Source organism: Erinaceus europaeus, chromosome 4 (assembly GCF_950295315.1).
Source record: "Erinaceus europaeus chromosome 4, mEriEur2.1, whole genome shotgun sequence".
Lineage (NCBI taxonomy): Eukaryota > Metazoa > Chordata > Mammalia > Eulipotyphla > Erinaceidae > Erinaceus > Erinaceus europaeus.
The window spans coordinates 86,151,014-86,166,544 of record NC_080165.1 but is presented as its reverse complement, the minus strand read 5'-3'; the positions used below and the strand labels follow the sequence as shown (position 1 = coordinate 86,166,544).

At 40.1% G+C, this 15,531-nt stretch overlaps 1 protein-coding gene across 3 annotated transcripts in view; it reads left to right on the top strand.

Moving 5' to 3' along the window:
* BEND6 (BEN domain containing 6) overlaps nucleotides 1-15,190 on the top strand; it is an 89,144-nt gene extending 73,954 nt beyond the window's left edge. For all 3 annotated transcript variants that reach the window (XM_060190008.1, XM_060190006.1, XM_007516485.3), the window contains one exon: nucleotides 13,945-15,190. In XM_060190008.1, the coding sequence (XP_060045991.1) occupies nucleotides 13,945-13,952 (8 nt within the window). In that variant the 3' untranslated portion in view covers nucleotides 13,953-15,190. The remainder of the gene's footprint in view (nucleotides 1-13,944) is intronic.
* The last annotated feature ends 341 nt before the right edge of the window (nucleotides 15,191-15,531 follow it).

Below are 15,531 nucleotides of genomic sequence, written 5' to 3'. Positions count from 1 at the left end.
TAAAAAGAAAATGCTGTAATCTTTTATCTGTGGAAACCACCTTCCAGAGAATATTTGTGACCTGTGAAATGCCAGTATCCCTGGGAGGGTGGGGGAGAGAAGAAGAGAAGAGGGAAAGGAATTTACGTCTGGGAAATGCTGAGTTCAATTACATAGGTTTTTCTTATTCAAAACCCCTCAGATATTAATATTCTTCAATATGCCCACATGCACCAGAGACCTCTACAAAGGGAATATGGTATGTAGTGTTTTCCAAATTATTTTACTGAGGCACTTCTCCCCACAACACACACACACACACACACACCTCTCTATAGTATATGCTTTTTTCCTTGTTGTTTTGGTTTTTGTTTTCTTTTATTTTTAAACAAATCACTTTATTGAGAGAAATATCACAAGGCAGTTGCTGTCATATGTATACAATTTTTTTTTTTGCCTCCAGGGTTATTGCTGGGGCTCAGTGCCTGCACTATGAATCCACTGCTCCTGGAGGCCATTTTTCCCATTTTATTGCCCCTGTTGTTGTCTTTATTACTATTGTTGTCATTGCTGTTGTTGCCATTGGATAGGACAGAGAGAAATCGAGAGAGGAGAGAAGATAGAGAGGGGGAGAGAAAGACACTGGCAGACCTACTTTGCCCCCGGTGAAGTGAACCCCCTACAGGTGGGGAGCCGGGGGCTCAAACTGAGATCCTTATGCCTGTCCTTATGCTTCACGCCATGTGTGCTTAACCAGCAGCGCTACCACCAGACCTCCATGTGTGCAATTTCTTTTGTTTTATATTTATTTATTCATTCCTTCTTGTTGCCCTTGTTGTCTTATTGTTGTAGTCATTATTGATGTTGTTGTTGTTGGATAGGACAGAGACAAATGGAGAGAGGAGGGGAAAACAGAGAGGGGGAGAGAAAGATAGACACCTGCAGACCTGCTTCACCACCTGTGAAGCAACTCCCCTGCAGGTGGGGAGCCGGGGGGTTCCAACCGGGATTCTCACGGCTGTCCTTGCCCTTTGTGCCACCTACGCTTATCCCGCTGCGCTACCACCCGACTCCCTATGTGTACAATTTCTTATCTCACATCACTCCAGCCACCACCACCAGTTGATATCTTCCTTCCCCATAGTGCACTGAGTCCCCAACACAATCTCAACACCCTTCCCACTGCCCCCTACCCTTTAGAGTTCTTTTTTTTTTTCATTTTATTTTATTTATTTATTCCCTTTTGTTGCCCTTGTTGTTTTATTGTTGTAGTTATTATTGTTGTTGTCATTGTTGGATAGGACAGAGAGAAATGGAGAGAGGAGGGGAAGACAGAGAGGAGGAGAGAAAGATAGACACCTGCAGACCTGCTTCACTGCCTGTGAAGCGACTCCCCTGCAGGTGGGGAGCCAGGGTTCGAACCGGGATCCTTATGCCGGTCCTTGTGCTTCGCGCCACCTGTGCTTAGCCCGCTGCACTACAGCCCGACTCCCCCCTTTAGAGTTCTTTGCTGTAATGCAACAGGCTGCAGTTAGTCTCAGTTTCACTCTGTAGTTACCCTTTACAGAATATGTCTCTGGGGAGGGAGATAATCATTTATAGTAGTTTACAGTTGTTAACACTTGGGTACAATTTCTCATCTTCCCATGATAGATGTCTTCAGAACATTCTTCTCCTCAATTTTGATCCTTTGCCACCATCATACACCAGCACCCCCATGTCTCCTCCACTCCTTCCCTTCTCTTCCTTCCCCAGCGTCTTCTGCTTTGGTGCAATACACTACACCTAATTCAAGTTTCTCCTTGAGTTTTCCCTTTCTGTCCTTACTTGTTTTTTAATTTTTTTATTCTTTTTCCCTTTTGTTGTCCTTATTGTTTATTGTTGTTGTTGTTATTGTCGTTGGTGTTAGATAGGACAGAGAGAAATTGAGAGAGGAGGGGAAGACAGAGAGGGGAAGAGAAAGATAGACACCTGCAGGTCTATCTTTCTCTCTCCCTTTCTGTCTTCCCCTCCTCTGTCTATCTTTCTCTCCCCCTCTCTGTCTTCCTCTCCTCTATCGATTTCTCTCTGTCCTGTCCAACAACAATAACAATAGTAACAACAACAAAGGTAATAAAACTGGGAAAAATGGCCTCCAGGAGCAGTGGATTTGAAGTGCAGGCACCAACCCCCAGTGACAACCCTGGAGGCAAAACAAAACAAAACAAAACAAGAATTAAATTGCATCATAAAGATGCTCAGTGGTTACATACATGTGTGAGACCTTTGGTTCATTCTTTGATGTCAGGTTACAAAATACTACTACTACTAATAATAAAGCTGGTTATTACATAATGGTTATGCAAAAGGAATTTCATGTCTGAGGCTCAGAAGTCCAAAGTTCAATCTTGATCACCACTGTAAGCCAGAGGTGAGCAGTATTCTGGTTTAAAAAAAATAAAATACCCCCACCTGCAGGAAAGTCACTTCACAAGCAGTGAAGCAGGTCTGCAGGTGTCTACCTTTTCTTTCCCCCTCTGTCTTCCCCTCCTGTCTCCATTTCTCTCTCCTCTCCAACAATAACGATGACATCAATAATAACAACAATAAAACAATAAGGGCAACAAAAGGGAATAAATAAATAAATATTTTGAGAAAAAAAAAAGTAAAAATAGGGGGCCGGGTGGTAACACAGCTGGTTAAGCATACATCACGTGAAGTGCAAGGACCTGTGTAAGGATCCCAGTTCAAGCCCCCGGCTCCCCACCTGCAGGGATGTTGCTTCACAGGCGGTCAAACAGTCTGCAGGTGTTTATCTTTCTCTCTCCCTCTCTGTCCTCCCTTCTTTTCTCGATTTCTCTCTGTCCTGTCCAACAAAATGACAGCAATAACAACAACAATGGTAAACAACAAGGGCAACAAAAGGGAAATAATGGCCTGCAGGAGCAGTGGATTCGTAGTGCAGGCACTGAGCCCCAGCAATAACCTTGGAGACATAAATAAATAAATAAATAAATAAATAAATAAATAAATAAATACTAGATGGGGAAGAAAACCATCTAGCTCACTTAGTGGACCATATACTTTACCATGTGAGAAGACCTAGATTTGGACTCCCAGAACCGCATGAGAGCACCATAGGGAGAACTTCATGAAGCTCATGCAAAGACCCAGTGGTCATCTTTTTTTTCACAAGTGATTCAATTTTTTCTTTTTCTTTTTTTATTTCTTTACTGGGGGATTAATGGTTTACAGTCAACAGTAAAATACAATAGTTTGTACATGCATAACCTTTTCAAACAACAATACAACCCCCACTAGGTCCTCCTCTCAAAAGTTCAGTGTATTGTGACTCTCACACTTTGCTAGCTAAGAGATAAATGCTTTAATGAGCACTCAGAGCTTTACACTTTGACATAAAACTGCCCAGTTATTCTAATGTGTAATAGCCAAGTTCCCTTTCAAAGTGTTACCTAACTAGACCTTCATACATAGGATTGTTTTTGTTTGTTTTTTGGTGCACATCATTTTTTTTATTGAGGGGGTTAATGCTTTACAGTGCAAACACTGACACATGCATACAATTTCATTATGTAAAAGGCCCCCAGAGTTTTCTTCCTACTCTCCCTCCCTCTCCCTCCCCAGAGTCCTTTCCTTGTGCTTTGTGCCACGTGTACTTAACCCACTGTGCTACCTCCTGACTCCCTCTTTTTCCAATTTTAACTAATGCTAGGGCCAGGAGATTACATATCATTACTAGCAAGTAATATGATATGAAACACTTCTAAAAAAATTTTTATTTTTTATTTATTTTCCCTTTTTGTTGTCCTAGTTGCTTTGCATTGTTGTTGTAGTTATTATTGTGGTTGTTGTTGATGTCATCGTTGTTATATAGGACAGAGAGAAATGGAGAGAGGAGGGGAAGACAGAGAGGGGGAGAGAAAGATAGATACCTGCAGACCTGCTTCACTACCTGTGAAGCAACTCCCCTGCAGGTGGGGAGCCGGAACTCGAACGGGGATTCTTTCCCTGATCCTTGCACTTTAGCCACCTGCGCTTAACCCACTGCACTACCGCCCTACTCCTTTTTTTTAAATTTATTTATTGGGGAATTAATGTTTTTTAATGTATTTCTTTATTAATGTTTTACATTAAACAGTAAATACAATAGTTTGTACATACATAACATTCCCCAGTTTCCCATTTAACAATACAATCCCCACTATGTCATTTATCATCCTTCATGGACCTGTATTCTCCCCACCCACCCACCCCAGAGTCTTTTACTTGGGTGCAATATGCCAATTCCATTTCAGGTTCTCCTTGTGTTTCTTTTCTGATCTTGTTTTTCAACTTCGGCCTGAGAGTGAGATCATCCCATATTCATCCTTCTGTTTCTGACTTATTTCACTCAACATGATTTTTTCAAGGTCCATCCAAGATTGGCTGAAAACGGTGAAGTCACCATTTTTTACAGCTGAGTAGTATTCCATTGTGTATATATACCACAACTTGCTCAGCCACTCATCTGTTGTTGGACACCTGGGTTGCTTCCAGGTTTTGGCTATTACAAATTGTGCTGCCAAGAACATATGTGTACACAGATCTTTTTGGATGGATGTGTTGGGTTCCTTAGGATATATCCCCAGGAGAGGAATTGCAGGATCATAGGGTAGGTCCATTTCTAGCCTTCTGAGAGTTCTACAGACTGTTCTCCACAGAGGCTGGACCAATTTACATTCCCACCAGCAGTGCAGGAGGGTTCCTTTGACCCCACACCCTCTCCAGCATTTGCTGCTGTTACCTTTTCTGATGTATGACATTCTCACAGGAGTGAAGTGATATCTCATTGCTGTCTTGATTTGCATTTCTCTGACAATCAGAGACTTGAAGCATTTTTTCATGTGTTTCTCAGCCTTTTGGATCTCTTCTGTGATGAATATTCTGTCCAAGTCCTCCCCCCATTTTTGGATGGGGTTATTTGTTGTCTTGTTGTTGAGTCTGGCAAGCTCTTTATATATGTTGGTTATTAAACTCTTGTCTGATGTATCTTTACATGTATGACATGTAAAGATCTTCTCCCATTCTGTGAGGGGTCTCTTGGTTTGGGTAGTGGTTTCTTTAGCTGTGCAGAAGCTTTTTAATTGGATGTAGTCCCATAGGTTTATACTTGCCTTAGTCTTCTTTGTAATTGGATTCATTTCATTGAAAATGTCTTTAAAAATTATGCGGAAAAGAGTTCTGCCAATATTTTCCTCTAAGTATTTGATAGTTTGTGGTCTAACATCCAAGTCCTTGATCCACTTGGAATTTACTTTTGTATTTGGTGAAATATAGTGATCCAGTTTCATTCTTTTTGCATGTTTCAACCCATTGTTTCCAACACCATTTGTTGAAGAGACTCTGCTTTCCCCATGTAATATCTGGGCCCCTTTGTCAAAGATTAGATGTCTATAGGTGTGGGGCCTCATTTCTGGGCTCTCAATTCTATTCCACTGGTCAGTGTGTCTATTCATGTTCCAGTACCAAGCAGTTTTGATGACAATGGCCCTATAATACAGTTTGAGATCTGGGAGTGTGATGCCTCCAGTTCTGTTCTTTTTTCTCAAGATTGTTTTGGCAATTCTAGGTCTTTTTTGGTTCCAGATAAACATTTGTAGCATTTTTTCTATTCTCCTAAAAAATGTGCTTGGGATCTTGATGGGGATAGCATTAGATTTGTAGATGGCTCTGGGTAATATATTCATTTTGATGATGTTAATTCTTCCAACCCATGAACATGGAATATCTTTCCACTTCTTTGTGTCTTTTTCAATTTCTTTGAGTAGTGACTCATAATTTTCAGTATACAAGTCTTTCACTTCTTTGGTTCAGTTTACTCCTAGATATTTTATTGCTTTTGTTGCTATAGTAAAAGGAATTGATTTCTGGATTTCAATTTCTTCTAGCTTAGTGTTTGCATAAAGGAATGCCACTGACTTTTGAATGTTAATTTTGTAGCCTGACACTTTACTGTATTGCCTGATGATTTCCAAAAGCTTCTTGCTGGATTCCTTAGGTTTGTCCATGTATACTATCATGTCATCTGCAAATAAGGAGAGTTTGACTTCTTCTCTTCCAATCTGTATCCCTTTAATTCCTTGCTCCTGCCTGACTGCTATGGCAAGAACTGTGTTGAATAGTAATGGTGATAGTGGGCATCCCTGTCTAGTACCTGATCTGAGTGGAAATGCTTCCAGTTTTTCACCATTGAGTATGATGTTGACTGTAGGTTTGCTATATATAGACTCCACTATCTTGAGGAATTTTCCATCTATTCCCATTTTTTGTAGTGTTTTGATCATAAAGGGATGTTGTATTTTGTCAAAGGCTTTCTCTGTTATCTGTTGATATGACCATGTGGTTTTTGGTCTTGCTTTTGTTGATGTGGTGGATCACATTGATTGATTTACATATATTAAACCAACCTTGCATGCCTGGGATAAACCCCACTTGATCATGATGAACCATCTTTTTGATATACTGCTGTATCCGGTTGGCTAGAATTTTGTTCAATATTTTCGCATCTATGTTCATCAGAGATATTGATCTGTAGTTTTCTTTTTTGGTTGTGTCCCTGTCTGCTTTTGGTATCAGGGTGACGTTGGCTTCATAGAAGCTGGCAGGGAGTATTCCAGTGTTTTCAATCTTCTGGAAGACTTTTAAAAGTAGAGGTATTAGTTCTTCTTTGAAGGTTTTGTAGAATTCATTTGTAAAACCATCTGGTCCAGGACTTTTATTTTTGGGGAGATTTTTGATAACTGTTTCAATTTCATTAGCTGTGATGGGCCTGTTCATTTAATCGACTTCCTCTTTACTTAGTTTTGGAAGTTGGTAGGTATCTAGGAAATCGTCCATTTCTTCCAGGTTCTCTAGCTTGGTGGCATATAGTTGTTCATAGAAGCCTCGCATGATATGTTGAATTTCTGTGGTGTCTGTTGTGATGTCTCCTATTTCATTTACTATCCGATTTATTTGGGTCTTCTCCCTTTTTTGTTTTGTTAGTCTGGCTAAAGGTTTGTCGACTTTGTTTACTCTTTCGAAGAACCTTTCGTTGATCTTTTGGATGGTTTTCCTATTCTCAATGTTATTTATTTCTGCCATAACTTTAGTGATTTCTGTCCTTCTGGTTTCTTTAGGGTTCCTTTGTTCTTCTTCTTCTAGGTCTTTAAGATGTGCAATCAGACCGTTTATTTGTGCTTTTTCTTGTTTCCTAATGTGTGCTTGTATAGCTATGAACTTCCCTCTTAGGACTGCTTTAGCTGTGCCCCAATTATTTTGATAGCTTGTGTCTTCATTTTCATTGAACTCTCGAAACATTTTGATTTCTTCCTTGATTTCCTCTTTGACCCAGAAGTTGTTAAGAAGTGTACTGCTGAGCTTCCACATTTTGGCACTGTTACTAATCTTTTGTTGATTGTTAAGTGTTAGTTTAATTCCACTGTGGTCTGAGAAGATGCTTGGGATGATTTCAATGCTCTTGAATTGGCTGATGCTGTCTTTGGGGCCTAATATATGGTCTATCCGTGAGAATGACCCATGTGGATTTGAGTAAAATGTGTATTCCAGTTTCTTGGGATGAATGATTCTGAAAATGCCCAATAGTTCTGGTTTATCTATCTCTTCATTTAGCTCCCTTATATCTTTACTGATGTTCTGCCTGGATGATCTGTCAAGTTGAGAGAGTGGGGTGTTGAAGTCCCCTCCTATGATTGTGTGGCTGTTAATATATTGCTGTAGCTCTTTCAGTAGAAGTTTGATGTATTTAGATGGCTTCTCATTGGGTGCATAGATGTTAATAATTGTTAAGTCCTCTTGATTGACTGATGCTCCGAGCATTAAGTAGTGTCCATTCCTATCTTTTTTAATGTTATCTATTTTAAAGTCTATCATGTCAGATATGAGAATAGCTGCTCCTGCCCTTTTTTGTGGGCCATTGGCTTGTATGATAGTTTTCCATCCTCTCACTTTAAGTCTGTGTTTGTCTTGTTGAGTTAGGTGGGTTTCCTGTAGACAGCATATTGTTGGGTTGTGTTTTCTGATCCATCTTCCTACTCTGTGTCTTTTAATAGGTGAATTCAGGCCATTGACATTTATTGATAACAAAGATTGAAGATATTTTAACCCCATTCTTGTAGAGTTTTAGAGTGTTTTGATATATGTCCTATTTGTGGTGGTCTGATTGTTTATAGGAGACCTTTCAGAAATTCTTTCAGGGAAGGCTTGGTGATGGTTGATTCCTTCAACTATTGCTTGTCTGAGAAGGTTTTGATGCCTCCATCTAGTCTGAATGACAGTCTAGCAGGATATAGTATTCTTGGTTGAAAGCCTTTGTCATTGAGCACTCGATAGATATCTTGCCATTCTCTTCTGGCCTGTAGTGTTTGTATGGAGAAGTCTGCTGCTAATCTTTTGGGTTTTCCTTTGTAGGTGACTCTTTGTTTTTCTCTTGCAGCCTTCAGGATCCTTTCTTTATCCTTATTCCTTTCCATTCTAAGTATGATATGTCTTGCTGTCTTTAGGTCTGGGTTAATTCTGTTTGGGACCCTCTGGGCTTCTTGAATTTTTATATCTTAGATGTTGTCTAGACTAGAGAAGTTTTCAGCTATTATGGCCTGGAAAATGCTTTCTTTCTCTCCTTCTCTTTCTTCCTCTGGTTGCCAATAATGCGTATATTGTTTCTTTTGAAGTCATCCCATAGGACTCTGTTGTTGTTTTCAGCATCTCTTAATCTCTTTTTGAGATCTCTTACTTCTTTTTTAGTTGTCTCTAATTCATCCTCAATCTTGCTAATTCTGTCTTCTTCCTCATAGATTCTATTCTCTCTGCCCTCTACTGTTTTCTGGAATTCATCTATTTTGTTGCCCTGCTCTGATACTGTTTTAGCTTGTTCATCTAGTTGCAATCTTAGCTCAGCGATTTCAGCTTTCAGCTCTCTAATAACCATGAGATAATTAGTATTTTCTTCCATATTCTCATTTGTTGTTCCTGCATTTCTGATTACAATTTTTTCAGATTCTTTTTTTATATTTATTTATTTATTCCCTTTTGTTGCCCTTGTTGTTTTTTTTAATTGTTGTAGTTATTATTGTTGTTGTTGTTGTTGTTGGATAGGACAGAGAGAAATGGAGAGAGGAGCGGAAGACAGAGAGGAGGAGAGAAAGACACGTGCAGACCTGCTTCACCGCCTGTGAAGCGACTCCCCTGCAGGTGGGGAGCCGGGGTTTGAACCAGGATCCTTATGCCAGTCCTTGTGCTTTGCGCCACCTGCACTTAACCCACTGTGCTACAGCCCGACTCCCAATTTTTTCAAATTCTTTACTCACTCCTGTTATTATTTCCTTAGCTAATGTTTGGATGTTGAACTCGTTATTTTCTGCTTCACCCTCTGGAGGACTTTTAGCTGGACTCTTGTCCTGGTTCGATTCTCCAATATTTTTTCTTGTTGTTTTACCCATTTTATATATTATGTTATGAGTTCCCTTTATCAGTACTTTTCAAATTATTGATCACTATTGCCTGGATTGACTTGTGTCTAAGTAAGTTAACTAAAGGGTTCACAGTGGTGGAAGTTAACAGTTATTTCAATCCCTGAGTTGGAGCTCAGTGGTTTAAAAGCCTTTTTCTTTTTTTTTTCCTTCCCTGTAGGCTATGGGAGCCTGAGAGCTTTTAAACTATCAATAGGCTTCTTAGCTTAATCATTGACTCCTGACCAAGAGATAAAGCAGGGTGTGGCAGAGATAATCCAGTGGTTATGCAAAGAGACTTTCACAGCCCCTCAGCTATGCCACCGAGGTATAGGTCTTCTGAGTTTCCTGGTTAGATCTCTGTCCCCTGGTGTCCCTTCCTGTCGCTGCTCCAGATTCTGAGTGGTGAGTCTCTGGGGAGTCCTCTCCTCCCTTAAGCTGTCCCCTTGTTGGTGGAGCAGACTGGAGATGGTGTCTCAACTGATAAACTGCTGAACTGTTAGCAGTCACTTAATCTCTCCTAGGTCCCTCTCTCCTCTCTGTCACCAGCCGTGCGTGTTTGTACTCACCGGTGGTTTACTGGGTTCCTGTGGTCATTCTAGTCCTGTCTTGTTTCGGTCCCAGGTGGTCTCCTTTGGTATTCCTAGTTGATCCGGGAGAGGAGATGAGAGGAGAGGAGAGGAGAGGAGAGGAGAGGAGAGGAGAGGAGAGGAGAGGAGAGGAGAGGAGAGGAAGTGATCCGCTGCTCGTAGCTCTGCCTCTGGAGGTCCTACTCCTTTTTTTTTTTTTTTTTACCAGAGCACTAATCAGCTCTGGTTTATGGTGGTGCAGGGGACTGAACCTGCAACTCTGGAGCCTCAGGCTTGACATTCTGTTTGCATGACCATTATGCTATCTACCCCTGCCCGATATGAATCACTTAACTTTAATTTCTTCAATACTATGATGGCTAATAGGGTCAAAGACGATTGCTTACATTTGGAAGTCTGAGACAATAAAAGTGGTACAAGTGCCACCAAGTTGCAGATGTATCATGATGAAAACCTGACTTCCCTGGGCAGACAACCTCACCAATATGTCCCAGAAACCAGCCTCCCCAGGGCCCTACCCAAGAAGGGAAAAATAGAAACAATAAGGGCAACAACAAGGGCAACAAAATGGGGGGAAAAACTGCCCTTCAGGAGCAGTGGATTCATGCTGCAGGAACCAAGCCTCTGCAATAACCCTGGAGGCCAAAAAAAAAAAAAAATTGGAAAAAGAGGGCTTGGCAGGTGGCTCAGGGAGAGAGGAAAAGCTTATGTCTTGCATACAGTAGACCCTGGGTTCAGTTCCCAACACAAAATGACAGCACAAGGGACAGAGGTGGGTAGAGCTCCATGGATGGTGAAGTAGTCTTTAATCTCTCCTGCTTTTTCTCTTCTCTCTCTAAAAATATTACTTATTTAAAAATTGGCCAGGAAAGGAGGTCAGTGTTATTGTACAAGCAGGACGCCCAGGGTTTGAGACCCAGTGCAAGACGGAAGCAACATAGATGGCTCTGGGGAAACTCCATGAGTGACTGGAGTGATGCTAAAGGTGTTTCTCTTCTCTCTCTTCACTCTTGCTCAAAACACTGAAAGTTGAAAAATTGGACTTCTAAGGCTACTTGTGGTATTGCACATGTACAAGGCCTTGTCTTTATTCCCCGGAATTACAAAATGTTAACAAATAAATTGAAAATATTTTGCGATGACACAGTATGAGTGCCTTCTAGATATGAGTCTTGTTTTGAATTGCCACATTGGTTGTTATACAGATGCATATATCTTGGTGGGTGGCATAGCTGGAAGAACACACACATTACCTGGTTCAGTTGTCCCAAGAGAAGTGGAACAAGGTGTTTCTCTTTCTCTCTCCTCTCTTCCTCTCATTCTCTCTTTCTCCCTGTCTCCATCATAAAAGAAAGGGGAAAGTGGCCTCCAGGAACAATGAAGTCTTTGTATAGTGTGAACCCCAATGATAACTTGGTGGATTAAGAAAAACAAAACTTGAGGGTCAGGCAGTAGCGCAGAGCGTTGAGCGCAGGTGGTGCAAAGGACTGGCATAAGGATCCCGGTTGGAGCCCCCAGTCCCCCACCTGCAAGGCAGTAGCTTCAGAGTCAATGAAGCAGGTCTGCAGGTGTCTATCTTTCTCTCCCCCTCTCTGTCTTCCCCTCCTCTCTCCATTTCTCTCTGTCCTATCCAACAACAACGACAGCAATGACAACAATGATAAACAACAAGGGCAACAAAAGGGAAAAAATAGCCTCCAAGAGCAGTGGATTCGTAGTACAGGAATTGAGCTCCAGCGATAAACCTGGAGGCAAAAAGAAAAGAAAAAAAAAGAAGTGGGAATTAGCACTTGAAGGGAAGTTTTTAATTGGCAGGTATCATTCATTTGAAATGCAGCTATATCCAGATTATTTCAAAAGGACTAAGAAAATATTCTGAGAAAAACAGGTTCACATAAAAACCTAATTTAGCCATGCTTGAGGGGTTAGTCAGATATAGCACCATCTAGTGGAATACTGCAACATTTTTTTCGTCTTAGTTAATAAGCAGTTTAAAAGGTAACTAGTTCCACTAATTTAAAAACTACCCCCCCAATGTACTCCTAAAAATGTTTTTTGAAAAAATAAATTTTATTGCATACCTATTAACAAGGCATTGCATGTAGCAAAATCACAGAGGGTTTCACAAAATCCAATTTATCCAAGAAGTTTAGCAATCCCATCTACCCTGTGGTAGACTATGCACCCCACCCAGTACTGAGTTCAGGGTTGCTACAAATGGCTTGTAGTCATTTCCCATTAGGGTTCCACTGCTGCAAGGGCCATCTTTTTCTCCTTCATTGGTTATCATTCCCATACTGCCTTCTGTTTGTCTGCAGCTCACATTTTTCTAAGAGTTTGATCCTGCCAATCTCTGAAAATTTTAATTATAAAAATTTCAGGGTTCTGGGGCAACAGCACAAAAGTTATTTAAAAAAAAAAAAAAGACTCTCATGCCTGAGGCTCTGAAGTACCAGGTTCATTCTCCAGTACCACCATAAACTGGAGTTGAGCAATGCTCTAGTCTCTCTTTCTCCCTCTGCTCTGCTCTTTCTATTTCTCCTCTCCTTCACCTCTTTCTACTTCTCTCTATTATTTTTTCATTTAAATTATACATATATATTTTTGCCTCCAGGGTTACCGCTGGGGCTTGATACCTGCACTACATATCCCCTGCTCCTGGACGCCATTTTTTGCCCTTGTTGTTATTGTTGCCATTGCTGTTCTTGTTGTTGGATAAGACAGAGAGAGAGATTGAGAGAGGAGGGGAAGACAGAAAGGGTGAGAAAAAGACACCTGCAGACCTGCTTCACAGATCGCGAAGTAACTGCCCCTGCAGGTGCGGAGCCAGGAGCTCCAACAAGGATCCTTATGCGAGTCCTTGAGCTTTGCATCATGTGTGCTTAACCCGCTGCACCACCATCCAGCCCCCAAAATAAATTTTAAAAAGAAAAAGAAGAATTTCAGTAACTGGGTAAATAACTGGTAAAGCACAGGACATGCAAACCTGAGGCTCCAGTTCAATCCCAAGCATAGCATGTATTAGAATGGTCTCTCACTCCTCATTCCTCACTCCCTTCAAAATGTGTACACGAACATGCATTTGTGTGCGCAACTGGGTGCTCTTTTTTTGGAAGTTATTCATGTGTATGAGCTTTATTTGTTTCACTGACCTAAATAATTTAGTTTTTCTGCGTTTTGAAGGAGGTAAAACAGAATTAAAGATTTGCCTTATATTTAAACAATCAATAAATTTATTGAAAAATGATAATGGGTATATGGATGGCACAATTAATTTGTGTTTGAATTTCATGTAATAAAAGCCTTTTAAAATAAGAAATGAAGTGTTCTAGTGATTGGAATTTAAGTGTTGGAATTTTTAATAGGTCATAAAATAATTTCCATACTACCTCAATATTTCTTAGCAATTTATATTTTAAGCAAAAATTTGCAGTGGACACAAAAAGAATTCGTACAGGGGTCAGGCAATAGCAATGTCAGGTTAACTGCAGGTGGCACAAAGCTCAAGGACCAGAGTAAGGATCCCAGTTTGAGTCCCCGGCTCCCCACCTGCAAGGGGGTCACTTCACAAGCGGTGAAGCAGGTCTGCAGGTGTCTATCTTTCTCTCCCCCTCTCTGCCTTCCCCTCCTCTCTCCATTTCTCTCTGTCCTATCCAACAACAACGACATCAATAACAACAATAATAATAATAATCACAACACCAATGGCAACAAAAAAGGGAAAAAATAACCTCCAGGAGCAGTGGATTCATGGTATAGGCACCAAGCCCCAGCAATAAGTCTGGACACACACACACAAAAAAAAATTCATGCAATTGTTAAAGTACTTAATGCCTTTAACTTAAATGTGTTCTACTTTTTTTTAAACTTGCTTCTTATATGTATCATAGGAATCTAAACAAAGCACTCTTAGTTCCAAATCTAACACTGGATTTTGTTGGAGAATCTACAATTGCCTTGGCAACAAGCACAGAAAGACATATGCAGTAACAGGCTGCGAGACATCTATAACATCGCTGGGCTCTCAGACTGATGGAGCAACAGGCTTGCTGAAGAAGCTGCATGTAGATTCTACCCTAAATACCAATGATGCATTAAACCAGAGTCTTCCAACAGTCAAATAAGCATGCAGAATTGTTTTGTTGAAAATATGCATTTCCCCATTTTAAAATGCTTCTTTGTGCAGCTTAGTCAGAGCTTCTTATCATAGTAACAAAAAATTAAGCCCTTAAGAGTCACCATTGTCCTAACCAATCATTATGTAATTATTACAACTAATGACTGCCCACTTTAATTTTGACTTTTCTGAATAAGAAACTATTTGGAAAAGTAGACAGTGAAATTACCAATATTTATAATCATAAGGGCAGCAAAGTAAGCCAAAAATCTGATGATTGTATCTAACCAAGTAATAATTTTTAGCAATAAAATGATAAGATCATCCTTATGCCTAGAAATGTGTAAAACAGTACTCTGGGGAAAAAATGAGAGCAGAAAGTTCTTTTATTTTAATGTTAAACTACTCTACCACACACCTGCAAAACAAGTGAAAACAAATTTTGTGATTGTTAAAACAATGCATCAACTCTTGGAAAAAAAAATTTAATTTCCTCTATTCATTTACATGCTTCTAAATTTTTATTGCCCCAAAGAATATTAAACACAGATATATGATGTAAAGCATCAATGTCTTCTAAAACATCCCTTTTAAGATACAAGTATTTGTTTTATAATGTGTTATACTGCTTAGTTTTAACTGGTTTGTATTAATATTATCAAGAAAAACAAATTGAAAATCAAATCTTTTGGGCTTAATAAAATACATAAAAAGAAAAAAAGTGGAGTTTTGTAAATGAACGGAATACAATACATTTTTCATCAAGAGGCCTCTTTATGGCAGGCTGTCAGACATGACAGCTGTGCAATGCTAACTCATGCTTCATCAACGCACAGGACATGTTTAAACTTGTAAAAGAATAAGTACAATAATCACAAAGCTCAGTTCTATGGGTTCAGGGAACATTTCATAAATATTGCTTGATAAAAATGTGATCGTACAAAGTAAATATTCTGAAGGGAATAACTTATGCTACCATTTACTACTTTTCCTTAAATATAATAAATCCCACTGAAAAACCTTCAAAAAAATGTCTGTTTGATTCTTCATTAATAATGCATAAAATCCTAGGGTAGTGCAGTGGGTTAAGTGTAAGTGGGTTAAGAGCAAGTGCAAGGACTGGCATAAGGATCCCAGTTCAAGCCCCCAGCTCCCCACCTACAGGGGGGTTGCTTCACATGTGGTGAAGCAGGTCTGCAGGTGTCTTTCTCCCCTCCTCTCTGTCTTCCCCTCCTCTCTAGATTTCTCTCAGTCTTATTCAACAACAACAACTGTAACAACCACAACAAGGGCAACAAAAATGGGAAAAACAGAGGCGGGGCTACAAGCAGCAGCAGATCTGTTTCTCTGCTCTCCTCTC